Source organism: Electrona antarctica, assembly GCF_951216825.1.
Source record: "Electrona antarctica genome assembly, chromosome: 11".
In the NCBI taxonomy this organism is placed as follows: domain Eukaryota; kingdom Metazoa; phylum Chordata; class Actinopteri; order Myctophiformes; family Myctophidae; genus Electrona; species Electrona antarctica.
This window is the reverse complement of record NC_136792.1, coordinates 18,234,473-18,258,751: the sequence shown is the minus strand read 5'-3', so window position 1 is coordinate 18,258,751 and position 24,279 is coordinate 18,234,473. Positions and strand designations below refer to the sequence as shown.

The following is a 24,279-nucleotide window of genomic DNA, read 5'->3' as shown; positions in this document are numbered from 1 at the left end:
TAATCTCATTGGAATTAAATCTCACACAAGAATACTAATAAAGTATTCAATTCCATCCCCAAGGTCTGTATTGGTCCATCTCTTTTTTTCCTCTACACCAAATGTCTTTGATCGAAAATACCCAGTCTGCTATTTTTGCGTATACTATTATGACATGCCTTGCCAGAACAGGGAGACTAGGGTTCCTGTGGTTAGAGAGAAGTTGATCCACCAGTATGACATCAAACACAGCAAAAGTAGAAGTTGCTCCTCCCTTTTGGGACAACCGAGAGAGGGCAGGGCTACATGCCGGCTTAAAGCCAAGTCGATGGAGGGGGAAAGGAGCTCTGTCCCTGTGGTGTATCGGCTTACACAGGTAGAAACACCACCCACACTGTCTGTCTGCCACTTCACTCTGACCTCATTTAGAGTAGAGAGGATGCCTCAGTCAGCACAGGATACTTACATTAGGGTATTTCTCTGCTATTCACGAGAAGGACTGACTGCTCTGTTCACTACCCACCACCCCTCTCAACAGATTTTCCATCAGAGATTCTATTCACACACTCTGAAAGCTGTGTCCACGTTGATTTAATAGGAACTGATGGGAATAAACCTCCATTGAGTCAGTCGAACGTCTTAAATAAATGGCAGTTTGCTCGTCGTTGGCTGATATTCTTAGCGTATTTAGTCAAAAAAATCACACCTGTGTGAAGTGAGGGGCGCTAATATATTAAAGGCTAACTCATGTTGCTATGATTAGGTGATGTAATGGTAATGTAAAACAAACGGTGACAAAACAAACATTAAATTCTCTTTATTGTTAATGGCATTTTATGTTTGTGTTAAGGACAAGATGACGTAAAATTTCCCTTCATTGCAAATGGCATTTTTAAAACCAACATTGAACTAAAACAAACATTAAACCTGTAGCCTATATAGGAGGGGCTAGCGCCCCTCAAAAAAGACAAGCCAAGCCATTTGCTTTTGTTTGCATGTGATGGATAGCTCGCTCTATATGCAGCTCACAGTAAATCATCATAGACTAGATTGCCTGGGAGGTCTCGTCATAAAGAACATCTACAGCATGTGTTGAAGAACCTGTCCTGTTTCTAACCGTGTGAAATATAGTTGCAGGCAGTCCACTTGTCTTAATCCAATAACAGGCACTTTTGTGGTAACTGCAATGTGCTTGGGATTACCTGCTATTTTCATCATCACCGACCACATGCACTGTTAACTGCACACAACAGTACATGCCATCATAGACATGAATTGTTAGTTATTGTAGAGGTCATGTGCTATACACAATAATGTGTCACTACTCCTTCATTACAGTACTAAGTGTTGGCCTTGGAGTAAAAAATGAATGACTGCACACAGTCTCACCTGGATATGGGGGGGGCGTTAACTACAGCTAAGATTAAACAAAATTCCTGCTCCCTCCCAACTTCCTGGAAGTAGAAACAGATACTTGAGATCAGTTAGGCGACAGGAGGCCATGGAAGCCTATACTGTGACATTCAAGGTTGTGCTTGTGTTTAAGAGGTAATCCAGCTCTTTTGCTTGAAAAGAAAAGGGGGTTTGCATGAAGACCAACATAAACCTCATGGTAAGCTCTAGGAGCAGATAAGCAAAAACGTAGCAGGCGACCAAGGCAAGGCTGCCGATACCATCTCACTCCATGAGAAAGTCCTTCCTCTGGCTGCGATCGCAGAGGTCTGTTTACAGAGTTAATGTGTCACAGACTTTCTGTGCGCCAAAAGCCTTCGTGCTTTTGATTTTTGTTTGTTTAGTGTGCCTCCACAACCCTGCCCGCTACAATTGTAAACACAGGGTTTGTTTGTGAGTCTCTCTCTCTCTCTCTCTGCGCCGCTTAGCATGGAGCAGGTTTCAAGGTTACCCTCCGGCCTTAACCTAATTTATACTTAGTCATACAAGTGTTGCTCGCTGTTTCATCACAATTTGTAGTTGAAAATTAGTTTTTGTGGCAAACACCGGCATACTATGAATTATAGTGAGGTCTCTGAAAAGGCCTTGTTGTAGCTAGAAAGGCTGTTCGGCTGTACTCCGTTTCACGTTACACCCACAAGATTAAACCTGGGAGATTTGATTTGTCCCTCTCTCGCAGTCTTCCTGTCAGGAGTCGTATGCGAGGTGACAGAGCGTGTTGTGGCGGCTGTTCTCGTCACTATCACAGGGTGAATGGATGTCTGTTTAATCTGTGCCCAGGGCTTGAATGAAGATTTGTGGGAGAAGAGAGGGGAGGGGGGGCAATTAAAGGATAGGCAGAGAGGGGCTCTAATCTAGAGGGTTTAAGAGAACAATGAAGTATTCCCTCACTACTGTACCAAATGCACTTGGATGTGTATTGCAGGAAATTGCAGGCGACAGCTTTTGTTGTGTTACAATTTAGACAGTCTGATCGTAACCCGTGTCTGAATGTGTGAATGTCAGATGATTTTGGATAATTAGCCAAGGTTTGGGGCCTCCTCAGACCAGGATCTCTTGCTGATCAGCAATACACTAGGACAGCTGTAGAGCAGGCTGCTCTGTTCTCACAGTATGGGGGAAGGCACTGGCAATGAAATTTTAATGTGGTGATTATATTAAGTATGTTATCATGCACTTATATAGCACTTAGCTGTTCTATTGTTATGTCAACATACATGTGATTAGAAATTAGAATACACATTTATCGGTTTCTAACCCTGGAACGTCACTGAGAAACCGGCCCGAACATACTGGACAAGATCATAAAAGAAATGTTGTGTTGTTGTTGATGAGGCTATTTGTGAGGCTGCTAGTGTCCCTACTGTAAGCTTCCACAATGTGATAGTAATGTCTGAATATAATATTCTAGTGTGGTGGGCCTCGAGTTAAAATGTAATCATTTTGTATTCATTTTAAAACCCTCAGATACTCTGATCAATCGGAGGGCGGGAAGATGGATTAAATCGAATAGAAGATATTGTTATGGCATTGTCTCCACATTGTACTTAATTCACTTTCATAAAGAGGAAATAAGCTCTGCTAGAAACTAAGTGGCCCTGGAGAGTCAAGTTGTATTAATCACTGAGTCAAACATGAATGTGTTGGTGTAGGACTTTTTCTGTGACCAGGGAGGGAATTATCCTGACACTGTGACTAGGCTCTTTTCGCTTGTCTGCCTCTCTGTGCATCAGATAAGCGGCCAGGACTGGATGCGAGTGACTAATTCTCGTACCAGTTGCCGTGCAATCCCCCACGCCCCTCCCCCACGCCCACCCGCCTCCTCGTTCTCGACAGGATGACAGCGCGGGCTGCGAGAAAATGAACCCACAGCATGACAGGCAACGCTGAAGCGGCACAACAAGCACTAAATAATATAGATGATGATAATAATAATAATATAGATATAGGTCCAGTGCTGGTTGATGTGTTGTAAAGCTACTATTACTAGGGGCAACTGTGGCTCAAGAGGTAGAGCAGGTCGTCCAATGACCCATGGGTCGGCGGTTCGAATCCCGGCTCCTCCTGTCTACATGTCGAAGTGTCCTTGGGCAAGACACTGAACCCCAAATTGCTCCCGATGTGATGGTTGTTACCTTGCATGGCTTCCGCTGCAATCGGTGTATGAATGTGTGTGTGAATGGGTGAATGTAATGCACATAAAGCGCCTTGGATAAAAGGCGCTATATTAATGCACCATTTACCATAGTACAGTACTCGCTCATCCCCTGTTTCGCGGAAGTTTTTCTCTAGACTCTATGGAGAACATGGGGATGGGGTCATCTTAAATAGTCTAATATAAGAATTGTGGTCCAAAAATAAACAAACCGTCTCGGCGATATCGTTGCGGAGGTGTTTCTGTATCGTTTACGATAGTCAGTCAGTCATATTTGATACAGTCTGTATCGCGGCCAGAGGAGCGGAGGGGCGGGCCTGGCACGGGAATTCGTCACTCGCGGACTGCATGGGGCTGCTGTACACATCCACTGTTTACATCTCCCCCCGGTCTAGAAATGAGAGACTGTCACTTCCCATTTCATTTCAGGGTGCTTGTGGGACAAGCCATGGTCTCTGCACCGACACACAGGCCACAGCTGTGAAACCATTCCTGACTTATATTACCATGATCGAACAGATGAGTCCATAATGATGGCTTAGTAAATTTCACACTACATACAGTAGTAGAAGATGCTTTGCTGGCAGGGCCCTCCTAGTTCCTAATCGATTGACCCTATTTTATAGTCCAGCATGGCTTGTTAATTGGTCTCCAGCTCCATGCTGACACAGTGACCCTAATGGACAAGAATTACTGCTGTCTCGTCGTGCATTAACCTCCCTTGCAGCACTGCCTAATGCCTACTCCCCCCCATCAACCTCCTTCTCCTCACAAACCTTCTCCCCATCCCCCCACTGATTTCAAAGCAGCAGTGTCAGGCCAAAGTGCACACGCATGCTCATGTGTCCTGTCACATGGGGTTGTCGGTCAGAAGACAATGCCTGCAGCCAACCAAATTTGTCCAGTATAGGGAGACTGCTGCTTTATCCCAGGCACTGGTTGTTATCCATTAATTGGTTTAAATGTAATTGGGGGAATGGCCAGGGGTCCTGACATCTCCTCGTTAAAGTTAATCTATTTATCTCTTTTGCACAATAGTTTCGTTCAAGCGCAATAACCTGTGACTTTGTAGCACTATCTTGAAAAACACAGTACAGTATCTCTTCAGCTGTTTAAGCTTTTGCTACTCATTCATCTGACACAGCAGGCCATCACAACACTGATAACGACTCGTTAAGGCATCTCAGTGGATTAGCCAATAGCCAGCCACCAATATGGCCCTTTTTTTCCTTCCATGTGTCTTTGTCTGGCAAGGTGGTGATGTCATAGCATGGCGGGGCTCCACCCATTAACTCCAGCTTCACCTCAATTGTTTTTTACCATCATCTGTGAATATTTCATGATGTCATCGGGCTGGGGACACACTGTATTACCCAGAGGGCTTCCCTAATGGTTTACTGTCTCGTCTGGTCCTTTTCTTAAACGACCCTAAATCAGGCCAGTGAGTGACTGTCCTTCTGAGATGCTGTAGTAGAAATGGTTGTTTGCATGATGTGAAGCCAGGTTTCATTCTCAGGCACCAACAGTCTCACTCATCACGCTAGTCAATCAGACATCTGTATTTCCTGGAGAGCACTGACTGCATACAATGAAGTGTTTCCTGCTTAATTATCCAAAAGAGAAGCAGGAAGCAGTAGTTTGACTGGCAGCTTCTGTCACCCTACCATCACAAAGGGCAAAAATTAAACCCCCATTGGAAGTTGTGGAGGAGGGAAAAAAAGCAGGAAAACGCACACAGTACCCTTTAATGTATTATAACTAGACAGATCTGATCTTTTGCACCCAGGTAATAAAACTGAATGTGTGGAAATAGATCCTCAAAGAGAGGGAACTCAGGGAAGATGAAAGTGCAATGACATAAACGCCAATGGCTCAGAGAAAGTAATCTGGCTTTATTGTGGTGTGCGTGCGTGCGTGCGTGCGTGCGTGCGTGCGTGCGTGCGTGCGTGCGTGCGTGCGTGCGTGCGTGCGTGCGTGCGTGCGTGCGTGCGTGCGTGCGTGCGTGCGTGCGTGCGTGCGTGCGTGCGTGTGTGTGTGTGTGTGTGTGTGTGTGTGTGTGTGTGTGCGCGTGTGTCTGCGTGTGCGTGCGCATGTTTCTGCTTGCATGTCTGTACACCATACAGTACAAGATGAGTCATAGAGCTCTGATTTAGAGAGCGTTTGACAACCAGTGGCATGCACAGATATACATTAGGTGGTGCTAGAGCACCTGCCCTTTGCCCTCTGGACAGCAATGTGCCCTTTTGAAAAAAACAAAACTTTTTTTTTGTACAGTATGTGGACCATGGTGACATCGATCAATTCTTGATAAAAAGCTTCTAATATATTATTTATGCCCCAAAATCTATAAATCTCACACTATTAAGGCAACCGTCCGCGCTGCACAAGGTGTTTTTTCACTTGAGCACCCTCTAAATGTCTGTGCACGTCACTGTTGACAACAGAAGAACCAATAGCAATGTGAGCCTGTTCATTACAGGCATTACAGGCAAAGATTCCCATTAACACAGATGTCATCAGAATGAATTCTAAATAAATGCATCTTGCGCCTATTTAAAAATGTAGGGCGGTTTAACAGCTCGTGCTGGCAGTGGCAGCAGTCCTGGTGCTAACTAATGCTTTCCTCTTTTCTTTTGTTACAGTGAGGGTGTCTTCAAGTGTCCAGAAGACCAGCTGCCTCTGGACTATGCCAAGGTACAGTTGCTACTCACTGTCAGCTGAACTATAGTGTGGAAAATGATTAGCATTTGCATTTATACAAACATTAACCCACTTACTGTAATATACAGCAGGTGACAATAATGTTAATTAATTGTCCAAGGACATGTAAGAAAATGTAGCTTTTTTTTTTCTTTCTTTTATAATTCTTTGAAAATGGAAAATTGCTGATCTACATGCTCACAAGCTGTTTTTTTTTCTTTTTTTTTGAGAACAGCAATGTCTGTGTTAACCTATGTGTTAACCTATGTGACTATGTGACTATGAGTAGCAGTAGGGGCAAAAGTGGCGCTGTTGTGCCAGAAACAGAGAGAGAGATATAGTGCTGCACTGTTGCCTGCTAATGAGAGAGGGGGGGGGGGGTTGGGGGAGAGGGGAGTTGCACCACTCAGTTCACACAGGTGTGATTTTTTTACTATTTCTGGATGTCAGTGTAGAGATTGAGAATATCATTTGTAGAAATTGCTTTGATACAGAGGGGGAGGGGGTGTAACAAACCATCTATATAAGCGAGTCAAAGAATTTCACTTTCTAACACGGTTTCCTCACTGAAGAATGTGCAATGCGGATAAAGGATTCATTCTGCACTTTGTATGAGATTGTCTTGAGTTCAGTGAAAGCAGTCAAAGACGCAATGGACAGAAAATTATCATCTCTGTTGCTGCAATGCTTGGGCACTGACTGATTTTGAAACTATTCCCAATCTGTACTGTATGAAATTCTGCTCTCTATGAAAACTGTGTTAATAAAGTATAGATTTGTAACGGTATAGATTTTTGAACCCCAGGCAGCAGCATGCCCGGTCAGCAGTGCTGGCTAACGCTCTCTGTGGTGATGTGCTGTGCTGTGCTGCACTGGGCTGGGAGCAGTGAATGGCACTGGAAGAACAGGACTCTCCACAGGGTGGCTGAGCTCAGCGCACACCTGTCAGACATTGTTATTTACCAAGGCCTTTACAGGCTCCCAGCCGCCTGTAAATTACCCCATTCCGGTGGTCTTGTCTCTGGGTTGTAGTAACGCTCATTACACTCTGTCCTTAGCATCCCGTCAATGAACTTGCTCAGATAATGCACTTCCCGCGCAAAGAACTCGCTCAGATAATGCACTCCCACTCCCAGCACGAGCGTGGCCTTGCTGAGAGCGATACTGGCATTTCAGCAGGAATGTGTTTGTCGTGTTATTAGAGACGCGGCGTGGTGGGATGACCGCCAACGATGGCAAAAGCAAATAGAGTGAAACCAAGTTGGAGGGCTTACTCCCCTGATACGCCTGGGTCTAAAGTTATTAAAAGGTCGTTATTGTAGTCCCCTGCACATTCAGCGACTGGAACAATGAAAGACTGTTAAGGTTTATTTTAGAGGATTTGGCTCCAGCTCAGAACATGTGATTATGGCAGCATAATCTACTATCTGCTTCAGTTTTGATGTATTTTGCTGCACAGTATTCACAGCCTGCAAGCTGAAGTACAACCCTGTGCCACTGCATCTCTGTTTTAGTATAAATATCTGTGAGGACATTTCTCTGCTTTACTGCCGACGATTGCAAGAACTGGCCATCACAGCATAATGAATGTGATTTATAATTAACATTAACCAGTTAAAATGGTGCCGTAATGCTTGCATTCAATCTGACACAGCCACCCGTTGAGTTTAACGAACCCCTGTAGAGAGATGGCGGATGTGCTTTGCATCAGATTTTTCTGAATATTAACTTTGATGGTAATGGCTTCCAAATGAATTCTGCATATTGAGATACTCTCTCTGTAGAAAGCATGTCAGTGCAGTCGTGCACACAGATGAAGTGCACACAGATGTCCTGATATTTGTTAGGGGGTTGTTTTAGATTATTTTAGAATTGACTTTTGTGTCCTTTGTCCTTCTGTGCCAGTGTGGGAGATGGAGATGCATGTAGGCCTTTCACAGTTATTACATATTTTCACCTAATCGCAATTATTTGAGGTAATTGCAATTATTTTGCATAATCATAATAATTGTAATAATTTAAAAAGAAATATGGAAAGAGCAGATCTACAAGCTCACAACAATTTTGTCCATAATACATTTACATTATTGACTTTGATTATTGGTACCAGTTCATTGTCAGTCATTTATTTGTATATGCTATTTCAATTATTTGTCATTCTCTACCCTGAGCAATATTTGTTTACAATGCCTAAAAGGCAAACAGAAAAGTTCCAATATTCAATGTCAATACCACAATAAAAAAAATCACACAATAAAAGTAAAATGACAGCCCTAGATGCATGCAGAGATTAACAGCGTAGTGTAATGTAGCGAGATAATTTCATGCCTCATATATACAGTACCATATCTCTTTGTTTCTTCACTTGCATTATCCCCACATATGCTTGAACTGATTCATTTTCAAACATAATCTCATAATAACTACTGTATGACAAATATCCAGAATGTCCTCTGTGCATTACATTTCACTCTGAAATTAACAAAGTACAGAAATCATCTTGTTAAAAATGTTATCAGTGAAAATCACAGACCTACATTCTCACCACGCGTTGCAACCCAAATGTTCTCCTATTTTTTGCTGAATGTTTGCCTATTATGACAAATTACCCAGAATAGTGATGCTAAATTCATGTGATTAGTAAATAAAAGGTGTTGCAGTGCACTGGAAGACTCAAGTCCCCCCACCCTCTGTTATTAGTTAGTAAATAAAAGTTGTTACAGTGCACTGGAAGACTCAAGTCCCCCCACCCTCTGTTATTAGTTAGTAAATAAAAGTTGTTACAGTGCACTGGAAGACTCAAGTCCCCCCACCCTCTGTTATTAGTTAGTAAATAAAAGTTGTTACAGTGCACTGGAAGACTCAAGTCCCCCCACCCTCTGTTATTCGTTAGTAAATAAAAGGTGTTACAGTGCACTGGAAGACTCAAGTCCCCCCACCCTCTGTTATTAGTTAGTAAATAAAAGGTGTTGCAGTGCACTGGAAGACTCAAGCCCCCCCACCCTCTGTTATTAGTTAGTAAATAAAAGGTGTTGCAGTGCACTGGAAGACTCAAGTCCCCCCACCCTCTGTTATTAGTTAGTAAATAAAAGGTGTTGCAGTGCACTGGAAGACTCAAGCCCCCCCACCCTCTGTTATTAGTAAGTAAATAAAAGGTGTTGCAGTGCACTGGAAGACTCAAGTCCCCCCACCCTCTGTTATTAGTTAGTAAATAAAAGGTGTTGCAGTGCACTGGAAGACTCAAGCCCCCCCACCCTCTGTTATTAGTTAGTAAATAAAAGGTGTTGCAGTGCACTGGAAGACTCAAGCCCCCCCACCCTCTGTTATTAGTAAGTAAATAAAAGGTGTTGCAGTGCACTGGAAGACTCAAGTCCCCCCACCCTCTGTTATTAGTTAGTAAATAAAAGGTGTTGCAGTGCACTGGAAGACTCAAGCCCCCCCACCCTCTGTTATTAGTAAGTAAATAAAAGGTGTTACAGTGCACTGGAAGACTCAAGTCCCCCCACCCTCTGTTATTAGTTAGTAAATAAAAGGTGTTGCAGTGCACTGGAAGACTCAAGCCCCCCCACCCTCTGTTATTAGTAAGTAAATAAAAGGTGTTACAGTGCACTGGAAGACTCAAGCCCCCCCACCCTCTGTTATTCCCCAGATCTACCCAGACCCAGAGCTGGAGCAGCTGATCCTAGCACTGCCCATCCGTTGCATCCACAGTGAGGAGGGCTGCCGGTGGACTGGCCAGATGAAACAGCTCCAGGTAACAGAGTTATTTTTCAGGGCATTTTTTGCCTTTATTTCAGTGGTTTTCAACCCTTTTCATATCAAAGCCCATTGTTTATTCAGCATTTGAGAAAGAAATAGAGTCCTCAACACTGGTAAGGAATAACTCCACTGGTTTATTGATTCAACATTTCGATCACTGGGATCTTCTGCAGGAATGATCGAAAAGTTGAATTAGTAAACCAGTGGAGCTGAGTTATTCCTTACCAGTGTTGCGGACTCTATTTCTTTCTCTTGTACTGCCATTTGTCTAGCACCTGTGCTAGAGTGGATGTGCATGCTCTATTACCTTTGTGTATTCAGCATTTGAGCCACAGACCACCATTTGATGACATGCTGTATTGATGTGGTAGGCTACCATAGGAGAGATAACAGGCCAACGTTGATCAAAATAATACTTCTTCTACATTCTCTAATTGTGTAGACTTCTTGTAAATTAACTTAAATAATCCAGATGATTAACAATAATGTAACTCTTGAGAGTGTAAAATGAAACCAAATGGACCTGCACCTGCAGGGGTACATTTGGTTTCATTTTACACTCTCAAGCAGGGGCGGCAGGTTCCTATAACGGCAGTGGGTGCCCCCCGCCCCGCCTCCCTGCCCCCCCCCCCCCCCCAGGCCGCAGCGGGGGGAAAAAACATTTTTTTGGTACTTTATAATTTACAGTTTGCTAATAAATACAGTGGTGCGCGCTTTCAGTTCACAACAATTAACGAACACATTAAATTGTTTCAGCATCTTGTTTCAACATTTCAGCATGATCAACAGTAAATAATTAAATTGTTTCAGCCATAAGCGGCGGGTGGACTTTACCTTTAGCTAGGTGGGACGACGACGACGCAGATTTATTTATTTATTTCCCCCAGATGGTCTACCAATCTCGTACACCATTGCTCACGAAAGCAAGATCCTTGACCCAATTACAGCCACTGCATCTTACCTTTTAATTAAAGTAAAAGTAGTCTGAGGAAAAGGAACAGTTCTGTTCCCCGGACATTGTTTTGGGATATTTTGGCTGAGATGGCTCTGTTTGTCAAGTCTCAAGTCATGGCTCTTTACAGACGGGCCGACGGTACACAGACAGCAGCCTCTGTGTTAGTGTTGTGTTGCTGCAGGAGACGGAGTGTGAATGAACCGTGCGGTCACTGGAACAAAGCCACCGTATTAGCATTTGAATACCTGTTCTGTGAACACCGTAAAGGTGTGTGCCTACGTGACAAAATGACCAGGGGGAGGGGATCTTCAGCCTTAATCTCAGTGGGTGCTATTTGGCTTATTATTTTTTCAGTGGGCGCCCAAGCCCTCAGGCACTCCCAAAGTTGACGCCGCTGCTCTCAAGAGTTAAAGATCTATAGGGGTCCATTTGGTTACCAACTCTCCATCATTTATAGCTGGGGACCACCTGAACCCCCTCCAGGACCACTGGTGATCCCCGGACCACTGGTTTAGAACCACTGCTTTATTTGATAGATAGTATAATGGAGAGAGTAGGTGAGTGGCAGTAAATGGTCCGGCTGACTGGGAATCAAACCGGGGACTTCACCTTGGCTGTAGAGTGTAGATGTTGTGTGGCATCTTATGGCCTAAAAGTTGTTTTAACTGGCAAATGACACATTTCTATCTCTCTCTCTCTCTATCAGGGTCACTTTACCACCTGCGCCTTCAATGTGATCCCCTGCCCCAATCGCTGCTCCATAAAGCTGACACGCCGTGACCTACCCGACCACCTGCAGCATGACTGCCCCAAGCGAAAGGTCAAGTGCGAGTTCTGTGGCAGTGAGTTCACCGGCGAGGCCTATGAGGTAAATACCAAATACCACATTTTTTTCCTTTCTCTGTTGGAACCTAGGGAGGGTTTTGAAGTAAACAACTTGTCCACGGCCACATTATTTTCATACCTGCGCCTGTATGAAAGACTTCCTTTGTGAACTGCATTCAGAAACCCATTCCAGTTATGTCACTCCCACTACAGTGTGTCACTAACATCATGTGTGTTGGCATAAGGAAAGGAGATTTTACTTGTCCTTTCATACTGTGTGGGGTTTTCTCGTGGGGATACTATAAATATATATATAAATCACTAAAACCTTAATTTGTCCCAGCTTGACCCTATGCTCACTGGCCTACGTGGCCTGTCTTCTGTATCCAGTCTTCTGCTCATCAACCACTTGAACCCTAGCATCTCTATTTTGGTGCTAACATCCAGCGAAAATAGTGAATCTACAAGCTCACAACGCAATGCATTGTGAGCTTGTATTTTCTTTTTCTTCAATTTACGTTTTATTGAATTTTAATCAAACATACATGTAAACGAAACGACTGACAATTGACAATACATACAACCGAAAACAAAACAAGACAAGACAATATACGTACAATACAATACACACAAGGGGAGATATCTGCCTCTCTTCTCTATTGATGATCATAATACATAAGTACCTCAAACAGGTGCATATACAGGTTAAACAGGTTTAACTGAAGTTATACAAAATCAGGTCTTATGGTAGAAACATGAGTAATCCATCTAAACTATGAGCTTGTATTTTCGAAGATGTTTAATGTAGAGCAAAAACTTGGGAACCCTATCAACTAAGTACAGGGTTTAAGCCTCCAGCTTGTATGTGGACATTTTCAATACTTTCTCAGTTTTAGATTTAATTGTTATATACACATAATTATAAAGCCACAGGTATCTTACTGTTATTTCGTTTAATGATAAGGAATTATTTCACATTCAGACATTTCTTTAGTGGAGCAGCAGTATTCATCGCATATAGCCATTTATTAATGCACACGCAGTCACGCACCCATAATTTCAAGAAAGATTATAATATTGAATATTCAAAAAAGGAAAGAATGCTGGGGAATGCTGGGGTTTCCTGTTGCTGATTGTTGTTGTTTTTCAGTTTGTCTTTTTTTAAAAGAAAAGTGATTCTGTAAAGAGATCTGATGATGATGTGAGCATTGTCAATAACAAATCTTTAAAAAAAAAAAAAAAAGGAAAGAAAGAAAGAAATCATGAATGTTTACTTGATTTTGGAGGGATATCTCACAACAGCAGTCAGTGATTTCATGGTGTGACAAATGGATTGTTTGACCCTTTCCTTTCCCTCTCTCTCAGAACCATCAGGGCATCTGTCCTCAGGAGAGTGTGTACTGTGAGAATAAATGTGGGGCGAGGATGATGCGGCGACTCCTGTCGCAACACAGCTTGGCCGAGTGTCCTAAACGCACACAGCCCTGCAAGTACTGCGGCAAGGAGTTTGTTTTTGACACAATCCAGGTCAGTTATACAGTAGTTGACACTTTTTAGCCGACACTGCCAAATGTTAAATATGCATGCATACAATGGGCCAGATTCAGGAAGGAGATTTACGACCAGGTGTAAATGAAGTGCGTAAAGGAGGGTGTATAATCCATACGATCAATCTCACGTGTCATTCACCAAAGGTTGTGCAATGGCCTAATTTGTGCGTATCGCAGGTGTATCTCATTTAGCCTCTTTCCCAAGCAATTTGCTTGGTGTCGCCTGGTGTAGTAGAACATCCACTCACATTTCACGTCATATAAGGCAACAGGAAATCTCTTACCTAGTGTGAAAAACATCATATCACAGACTGCAAAATGCACAGATCTCCTAGCTTACAAGTTACAATGGTGAACGTGGTGCTCTGCGATGCATCGCACCGCATGAACGTAATATTGTTGATCAGCTGATTTTGACAGGCGAGTCTCTCGCAATGTCAACTGACTTCAGACAGACCTTCAAGCTAACCATAGAGTTATATATATTAGCGAAACGGTGAGGCACCGCATTGCAACTTGTCAACTTGTCAACAGTCATTTGATATTGAAAGTGCTAGATACCCTATATGTGTATGCTGCTGTGTAACTTTGCTGGCAAGGTTCTCCCCTGGGAGAATAACTTTACACAACCTGTCCATTGGCAGAACAGTTATTCATGGGCCAGAGATTATATTTCAGTCTCATATGGCTTGTTTTTATGCGACTAAAGGGTTAACGCACACTTATATGTTCCAATCATTACATTACATTTGTTAATGAACTGATTGGTAATTAAATCGCCCATGCATTAACTCATTATTGCACATACAGTATGGACACTGTTTTACACAGGAGTCAGGACCCCAATAGAAACAAGCTTCTTTTTTAGCATACTTTTGCATAGAACTGTACTCTCTGTGCTTTTTTGTTTGGCAAACTGTTAATAAATAAAGTATTCAATCAAGTATTCAATCAATTAATACAAAAAAATCCGTCTGTCTGTCTCCCTACAGAACCATCAGTACCACTGCCCTCGGTTTCCTGTCCAGTGTCCAAACCAGTGTGGCACACCCAACATTGCCAGAGAGGATCTGGCTAACCATGTGAAGGATAACTGTGGTAGTGCTCTTGTTCTGTGCCCCTTCAAAGATGCCGGGTGCAAACACAGAGTAAGCGTTTTACATTCAATATACTGTGATGTCTATTCCTTTATTTATTTGTTTTTGCCCACAGTAGTTTTCTTGCTGATGTAATTATCTTGTTTCTGTGTATCTCTGTTGGTTGTATTTGTGTGCTGTTGGATGAATTGTCTTCTTTAAAATGATCTCATTTGTATCTCTGCTCGGCAAGAAAAAACTGTTTCTTCTCAAAAAGAAACTTCTCAAAAATAGTGTTGTGCCTGTAGGGTGTGCTTTAATGAGTGATACTTCAGAGTTTTTTGACACTGGAGTTAGAATGTAGAATGTAGCCCACCACTTGGCGGGGAAAGGCAGATGAGCATGACATTTTGTGTCCTCACTTCTGTGTTCATAATTACGGTGGCGGTAGCACTGTCGGCTCACAGCTAGAAGGTCCCGGGTTTGATTCCCAATGTGGGAGCTGGGGGCGTGTTCTCTACTCCGCGTCATCAGTGCTCATACCCTAGGTGGGGTTCGCAAAAAGGCCTTTCTGTGTGTAGTTTGCATGTTCTCCCCGTGGCCCCTAGGTTAGGTACCCTCACAAAAAACACTCTGTACTGCCTCCCCTTGGTCAGCCTGGTCTGATGGAGGTGAAAGGAACTGTTTGGAATAACGTGTTCCTTCCACACGCTACCACCGGGGACTTAGTGCGTCAGGTGATAAGAGGTGGCCTGCTCACTCCTCATGCATTGGAGGAAGCATGAGCTCAGTTCGGGCCTCTTCCTAGTTTGGCAGAGGGAGAGTAGAGCCCAGGATTACAGTTTAGGTAATTGGCACCAGGTGAAAAAAAGTAAAGTGAGGAGCGCTCTTATCATCATACATCATCTCATTCCGGCCAATCACAATTTGCGTCCTCACCTTCGTCATCAATGTTTGTGTTACGCAATGTTTGTGTTTATATGACGTAAAATTGTCCATTCATTGTCAATGGAAATGTAATGTTTGTGTAGGACAAAGTTTGTGCACACACACTAAAAGCTGGACATAGGAGGGGCTGGCGCCCCTCAAAAAAAGGAAAAGGGGAAAAAACATGGGAAAGGGTAGATGATCTCCACATACAATATACATTTGTTTGCACATGCTAACAAGTAATAGAGTGTAATATGTGTGGTAGTGTACCAGTGTACCTGTAAAGCGTGGCACATTCAGTGCTATAGCTTCCCCCACTCATTTAACACATTGAGAGCCCACGCAAAACTGCCAAAAATCACTTTCACTTAGAAAATCCATTCACATTTTTTATAATTCAGCTGTGGAGACACATGCTGGAACTTTTTACTTTGAAATGTTTTATAGTTTCTGAGTTATTTAATTTAAACGCCAAATGCATTCTCAATGGCGAAAACACAAACTTTGGCACCACGTATTAAAAAAATAATAATCATTGTTTTGAGTTTTTTGATTTTTTTTTAATAAAAAATAAATAAAAAAATAAATATCTTGACGTCCACAGACGTCTTGGGCTATGCACGTGCGGTAATACCCAAAATGTGTTAATATACTGTATTCACGTTACTCTCTTTCTCTCTCGCAGTGCCCTAAGTTGGCTGTTGGTCGTCACCTGGAGGACACCACCAAAGCTCACCTGACTATGATGTGTAACCTGGTTGGGCGCCAGCGGCAGGAAATCTTGGAGCTGCGGAGAGAGATGGAGGAGCTGTCCGTCAGTCACGACGGAGTGCTCATCTGGAAGCTTAGCGACTACTCCCGCAAACTGCAGGAGGCCAAGCTGCGAAACAACCACGAGTTCTTCAGTCCGCCCTTCTACACCCACCGATACGGATACAAGCTCCAGGTGTCTGCCTTTCTGAACGGTAATGGCAGTGGGGAGGGCTCTCACCTGTCCATTTACATCCGCGTGCTGCCTGGAGAGTATGACAACCTGCTGGAGTGGCCCTTCTCCTACAAGGTGACTTTCTCCATCATGGACCAGAGTGACCCATCTCTTTCCAAGCCCCAACACATCACTGAGACCTTCAACCCTGACCCCAACTGGAAGAATTTTCAGAAACCCTGCAGTAGTCGCAACTCGCTAGACGAGAGCACCCTGGGCTTCGGCTACCCCAAGTTCATCTCTCACGAAGAGGTCAAGAAGAGAAACTACATCCGTGACAACTGCATCTTCCTGAAGGCTTCCATAGAGATACCACAGAAGATAATGGGTTAAGGAAGGCACCTGATCAAGCCCTGTTACTTTTTTTGTTGCTTTTTGAGCCCCTCCAACATCTGGCCTCCACTTGTGACGTCATGTGGCAGCCACAGTGGGTGCCCTCACTTCACACAAGTATGATTTCTTTTTATATACAATGAAGGAGAAAGAGAGGTTTAAGATCGGAACTTACACTTAACCTTGAAAACATCTACACACTTATCCTTAAGAAACTTTGTTTTCTTACAGCCCTCTCCTCTGTAGAACAATTGGCACTAGTCTGTGTGGCAGGGTTGACTGACTGGACTGGAGGACCTTGATCTACCATGGAGGAAAATATGTGTTTGGTCTGCAGAACCATCACGCTCCGATTCATTTTTTTCCTTATTTTGTTTTACTTTTACCCCATTCTGCAACAAAAAGCCTTGGAAATCAACAGTGCCTAGAGAGTTTATCTTAAGTTATATATATTTTTTGGTTTCTGCAGTACTATAAAAGACAATGGAAAGATGGAGATAGAATGAGAAGAGTGACAAGGCTTGGAAAAGCCTTTGCACTTACAAGTTACAATGGAACAAAAAATGAATCTGGAAAAGAAGTGTCATTTGAATCACCTTGATCTAATTACAATGAAGCTTAGCAGACTCAGCTCAAATCCAACTGCCTTTTGTTTACATGTACTTCTAGTATACTCCCTGTCATTCTTTAAAAACACATAAAGCCCTTGGTAAGAGATTACTGGTGAGATATGTGTGGGCACAAACTGTGTATTCCAGTTTGGTCCACTTGATAATACCATAAAGGGACTTATTGATGTACCAAACACACATCTATAATCCTTTGAGCCAGTTCTGTTCTCATCTGTTGTTGAGTCCACCAACAGAAAAGCACCTTTGTTGGTCCTAAAAGACCGGTTGGTAGAGCAGACCAAGACAGTCATGTGCATTTAAGAGTGAAGGAAAAGCCATGTGGCCTTTTTACATGTCTTGGCATGAGGGTTGGGGAGCTATATCAACACATGTCTTGGCATGAGGGTTGGGGAGCTATATCAACACATGTCTTGGCATGAGGGTTGGGGAGCTATATCAACACATGTCTTGGCATGAGGGTTGGGGAGCTATATCAACCATGAGGGTTGGGGAGCTATATCAACACATGCATGCTTCATGTGCTACCACTCGGACCACGTTTTTGTACTGTAACCTAACCTGTATTCTTGAAATCCTCTCCCCTTGATGACGTTTTGTCATTTTTGCAATGGAGGAACCGTTGAATGGAACAAAGTTGTTTTTATACACAGAAAAATGTGAACATTGTTGACAATATATCCTCTAAACCCAGTGGTTTTAATAGGAACTCTTGGCTGTGAAGTGGATTGTTTCACATCAGCCTGTGCATGGATGCTATTAAGGGACTGATTGAAACATGGCTAATGTTGTGGTCATTCTGCAAATACGGGGGTGTCTAGAGAGTAGTGCAACGGATTGGCACGCTCAACTCACAAGACTTGGATTCATAACGTGTGCAGCTTCGTAACCACCTTCACCCTGAACACTTTCCGAAATCTAAAAAGATATTTCAAAAATAGTCAATCCACAAGCTCACAATGTGTCGTGTTGGGAGCTTGTAGGTGTACTATTTAACATTTTGGAATACCGGTGAAGTGGTGAAACATGCAAATAAAAAAGGGAATATCCACACTCGCGAAATAAGTTTAAAAACTTTAATGCTTATTGTAATGCATAGCCACAGTCAAAGAAATTAACATTGACAAAGGCCAGAGGGCTGAAAAAATATTTTGTGATCGCGGATGTTTCCCTTTTTTTGGTGTCTAGAGAGTGACTGCACCTGTCAACCGGTCACTGGTGTATTTTCAGCGCAGCACGCATTGGGCTGTCTACACTGGTTGGGAGGGGGAGCAGTCTCGTGCAATACACCCGTCTCATCCTACATCACACAACCATCAGCGAGCTGGAGGTCTCTGATTATACAGTACATTCATAATGTATGTGAATACTAATGTAAAAAAAACACACAAGGAGAAGAAAAAAAAGAAGCAGAAGCACATTCTCTTGTCTTTTTATTATACATGGAAATTCCTGGGTTCTTATTATAATGCCAGCTGATATTTTACAGTGATTTAAAGAAGTAAGAAAATTAAACATTTTGTAAGATTCTGTATTTTTAAAATACTTCAATGTTTTATACTTTTTTTTTTTCTCGTTGGAGAGTCAGGGTTGACTTTGGGAATTTTCACACCCTTTCATCTCTTGGACATTTGGATAATTAATTTGTCTGTGTGGTTTGAATCTCATATATTCTGTATGTATTATTTCCTTTTTAAAAGTATTTATTTTAAGGCGCCATCATGTGAGCTTGATTGAACAGATGGCACAAATGTTTTAATATGTTGATTGATGAGTGCTTGTCAATTTCTTAAATTTAAATAAAATACTATCTATTATAATTGCTTTGACAGTCGTAATATTTTGTAAAACTACTTTATGTAATATATGTAGGCTATCCCATTTCTGGTGCTTTCTACTAGCTCACCTGCATGCTGCCAGTCTGAGTCTCCCTGTGTTTGTTTCCATTCATTCATTTAAATCTTGCTGTTTATATTGTTTTGATGGCAACATCATTCAGTATAATATGGGAATTTGTTTTTTTAATGTGCGTATCTAGATAGATGGATAGATAGATATAGATGGATAAATAGATACATACTGTAAATAGATGACTGCTACAGCTATTGAGTTTCACCAGATGTTACTCCATCATAAAACTCAACATCCAACTTGTATGACTGCATTACTTGCCAAAAATATGTATTTCAATGGAAACTCTGACGCTTTGAAAATACCTCATTTTCAACAACAAAAAATGTGTTGAGATTTGTCTGCTGAGAACATGACCCTCTGTCCTACCTGTAGTGTCTTTGCTCTAATATGTCCAGAGATGACAAAAACAGCGGGGAGAGGAAGTGAAGCAGACTCTTGCCCTGCTTTGATGTGGTGCCAGGAGTTCTCTTTAGCTTGTAACTTGGACGATGTTCAACGTGGGGTTTAAGGAAGAGGAAAATCAGCTTTTCACATCAAAGTCACTGAAAGGTCCCCCAGAATGACAGTCCTCTGTGTTCAACGTAACTTACTAGTTGTCACAGTGTTAGCATTACATACATGTACTCTCCTATGGTAAATGCAGGTGTACATTTTTCAAGTAAATAGTAATAGAACAATATACAATAATACAAAGGAACCATGGACAGCACAACCTTTTTTAAACCACTTTCAACCTGGCATGTATACTGTTTTTTAAAGAAAACGCTGATCTACAAGCTCGTGATGAGACTCACTAGATTATTTCATGACCGTGTTGTGTGAAAGCTGTGGGAGGAGATTGAAAAGTAGGAGAATAACAATTATATGCATTTGTGAGAAAATACAGTATGTTTGCTGACATCAAGAAGGCTCGTCTAATGGTTTTCCATAGAGAGGGTTAAAGTTGAAGCATAGAGCCAAAAGTCACAGTCTCAGAGTTTCCTGGCACTGAGAGTTCAAACAGCCTTGTGCTGCATGGGGCCTGTGCAGAATGAAAATAGTACCAGCTAATTATACGTTAGCAAGCTCAGTGTTTCCCATGTAGAGTTGAGCAGTCACGTGGACCTCAAGCATACAGTACTGCCCTTTGGTTTTGCTCTCTTTCACATGACACACCACTTGGTAAATGAATTGCAGGTACACAAGTGTACACACCATTGTCGTTCCTCACCGGTGAGCTCATCAAACCTTTGGTCAATGTGTTCTGAAAGTCATATGCCAGCTGGATAAGAGAAGGGGAGGACCTTGCCTCTGATGTTTTCCTCAACCATAAAAAAAAAATCACACATCAAAGGGAATCTGTGGTTTACTACTGTATATGTAGTGGTGCTATGGAGACGTTCAAGTTAAACTGTGCCATGCACGTGGGATGGCTGGCTGTTGTATGTCTGCAGTGAGAGTCTCTTGACAGATAACCTGGATCCGCCGATTCTGGCATGGGGCTCACTCAGCTGACTCAACAGGCTGAAAGAGACTAATTACTATAGTTTGGGGATTGGGGATTCAATTCAATTCAAATGAGCTTTATTCAATAAACGTAAGTACAAGCACTGAATCCAGTACAAGCATAAGCTTAAGTTTTCAGAATCTGGTTTAAAGACCACTTTGGTAGAGGTTTGCGTTGTGTAGTTACTAGTTACCTTGCCATGATGTAACTCCAATTGTGGACAAGAAATGAAAAATTATTGCTCCAGTGTCCAATCATTAGAAATTGATAATTACAAATATGTTCCTCATTGACTTGCATTGTACGCTGAAACAGGCCTCAAAGTCACTCTTTTAGTACATAAACAAAGTTGATTCAGACAATATAGAACATCACCAAAACTCGTACTGTTTTTATTTTATTTTATAAAAATGTTAACTTCCTATTGATTTTGCCATTTTTATTAGGAAGAAAATCCGAATCCAGTTCTTCAAATAATAAAATCAACAAGAAGTTAACATTTTGAATCAGTGACATCATCGTTAGGCAGATTTTTTACGATTTTTTTTTTAATTAGTTAACAATTCAAGTGAAAAAGCCCTAATGTGGATTTCTTAATTATTATATTGATTGTTTTGCTTCACTTCAAGGCCACAATATTGGTTGCATGAAGCCACAGATTTCACATTCATGTCAACTTGAACTTTAATCACAGATTGGACAACACAATGTTATCAGTATGAAATTAAACATAATATGGATATCTTGCTATATTCACCTCAGTGATCACAACCAGTTCATAGTTGAATAGGAACAGGCCTGGGCCGTGGCTCAGCGGTCCAGGCACCTTGGCTGGTAATCCAGTCTGGCAGTGTGCCGTGGGCTCGACTCCCGATCCCGACGGCCCTTACTGCATGTCACCCCCCCATCTCTCTCCCCATCTCCTGTCAGCCTACTTTCTATCCCTCCATAAAAAATATTAAATAAAAATGAAAGCCACAAAAAAACATTAAAAAATTAAAAAAATTGTTGAATAGGAATTACAATGTGGAACCTAAAAACCTTTTCCCTACAACAGCATGGAAAAAGGCACTACTCACAAAAATATAACAAATAGGAAAATAGAGCCACCACTGACTGCACCAGTACATGCAAAAGACTAATATCCCCAAAAGAAAAGCAGTGAACTATGTGTACACATACACACTTCAGGTATAACATAAAAACCTGAAAGTGGGACATGGATTATAAATAATTTATGCTTAGTACTATTATATTTTGTGTTGTTGTGCATTCATGGTCAGCTGCACCCCATCAATGAGTGTGTGGGCTGTTTTTCAAGCCCTCTCAAAAGCCATTCAAACGACACCAGAAGCAGTGACCCAAGAAAAAACCCAGACCTTCCCAGACTGCTTTTTAATACACTGCTGCTTATGCTGGATCAATCAATGGCTGCTGCTCTGGATTACTGGGATAGGATCATAGCCTGGGGGATTTATCTGAGAATGCTCACAGGCCAAACATTCACCCACACATGCCAACGAGATCTCCAGCTGATCATAATAAATATGCTGTAAATGATGCTTCCTACAGGCCAGGCGTATGCCTGCATTACTCCCACCCATTTCAGCCTCAGAATTCCCCCAAACAAACTGGTTATTTTAACCATGCAGCTATGCAAATGTAGTTTCATGGCACATACGTGTGAGATCATGTATCGATCTAGGCTTAGAGAAGCATTCTCTTCTAAATCAGACCAGAGGGTTCGGGAATAATTTATGTACAAATGCCTGTTTCATGTTTTAAGTGTTTATTCACAATTCATTTCCAACGGGGAGATGAACAAGATTCCATTATATCTTATATTTATATTATATAAGTGTTATATACGGTCTGAACAGTCATGATTTGTGTGACAGTACAAAATGTAAACATTTGTTTAAAGGTAAAAATGTCTCTTTAGTCTCTCTGTTGACTAGCTGTTTCCTTTGCTGAAAAACATTAGTTGAGTGGTGATGGTGTCTGCAGTATGTTTCTTTCTCGTCCTCTATCAAAAAAACTCACACAAAACTGTTTGTGTTTGAGCTTTCCTTCCCAGTTGGCAACACCACCAACATTTGCTAATGGTATTCATGTCCTCTCACTTGTTCTCTAAGAGAACACAGCTCAAACATGAACACGTGTTCATAGGGCCTGGGCCATTTTCTCGTACGCATGGCATAGGCCCAGCACTCAAGGCTTGAGGGGTTAAAAAGAACATGCCATAAAACAAGTCACAAACAACAGTATTTGACACAACTGTGAGGATTCTTCTCGACAGTTCTGATGCAAACAAGCAAAAAGGTGTGAGGAGCTGTCAAACATGGAAACTATGTATACAGTGTGCTGTGAGAGAGAAAAGTAGATGTTAGGCTAGCACATTCTTTCACATGCGATGCTGTGCATGATTTAGAGTGATCACAACTTGTAATCATATGCTCACATACTGTGCTTACATGTAGTACATGAATGTTGGTGAGAAAGGAGGGCTAATTCAGCTTGTTATTAGTAAGTTAAGTTTTTTCATTAAAAAAAAGCATTAAAAAAAACATTAATGTCAACAACTAAAATGACACAGAGGCGTTCCCGGCTTGAAAGGTATATCTATCTATCTATCTATCTATCTATCTATCTATCTATCTATCTATCTATCTATCTATCTATCTATCTATCTATCTATCTATCTATCTATCTATCTATCTATCTATCTATCAGATTTGCCACTAACAAATGGCTTTAGACTTAAATGACCACCCCTGAGTTATTTTCACTATTGCAAAATAAGTAAATATTCAGAGTCAGAGATTATTTGCATGTTCACTGATGAACCACTTAAACTTAATATTTTTTTGCTGAATGTTCGTTCGCCTATCATGACAGGACACTAGGGTTCATGTGGTTAATCAAAGGATCTCAGATGCCAAATTAGCCTGATGATGTTGCCACTTGATTGGAAGAATGCACGATGGACAACCACATTGATAGAATGGTTCGTTTCATGGTGCGCATGTCGGTATGCACTAAGCAGAGGTTTGTTGTTTGGGCCAGGCTATACTTAGTTGTGTTCCAGTGTCATGCTCAGTAAATAGCAGATCTACAAGCTCACAATGTGTCACGAATGTGAACGCGTTGTGAGGGATTTGACTCCTTCTAGCAGGCTAGAACCAGCCCTGTTACAAATCCTCCGGGAAGTTTCCTGGTCATCGACATCAAAGACACATTTTGAAGAATAACTGGCAAGCCAGAGTGGCTGTGTATTCCTCTGAAAACAGCAATTTCCCAACTCACAATGAGTCCCAAATCACAGAGCACTCAAACTGGACTTGTCCCAAAGTGATTTATTGTATGGCCACTAATCTTATGTTCTGTGATCTCCATGCTGAATCATAGACCACAAAACCTAATCCAACAATTTACTCATCATTTACAGTAGTTATAGTTAATAATCTGGTTTGTTCATCATGGTTTACAAATGGTTGTTCGGGAGGACCATAAAATGATCATCAATACAGATTAGCAGAGGTGTCATAATC

General features: G+C 41.9%; 1 protein-coding gene across 1 annotated transcript in view; it reads left to right on the top strand.

Annotated features, from left to right (window-relative positions):
- Positions 1–19,148, top strand: part of traf4a (tnf receptor-associated factor 4a) — a 33,974-nt gene extending 14,826 nt beyond the window's left edge. Inside the window, exons 2-7 of the mRNA XM_079514762.1 lie at positions 6,229–6,280; positions 9,936–10,040; positions 11,707–11,868; positions 13,191–13,352; positions 14,368–14,523; positions 16,067–19,148. Coding sequence (XP_079370888.1) covers positions 6,229–6,280; positions 9,936–10,040; positions 11,707–11,868; positions 13,191–13,352; positions 14,368–14,523; positions 16,067–16,699 — 1,270 coding nt within the window. The 3' untranslated portion in view covers positions 16,700–19,148. The remainder of the gene's footprint in view (positions 1–6,228; positions 6,281–9,935; positions 10,041–11,706; positions 11,869–13,190; positions 13,353–14,367; positions 14,524–16,066) is intronic.
- Positions 19,149–24,279: the final 5,131 nt, after the last annotated feature.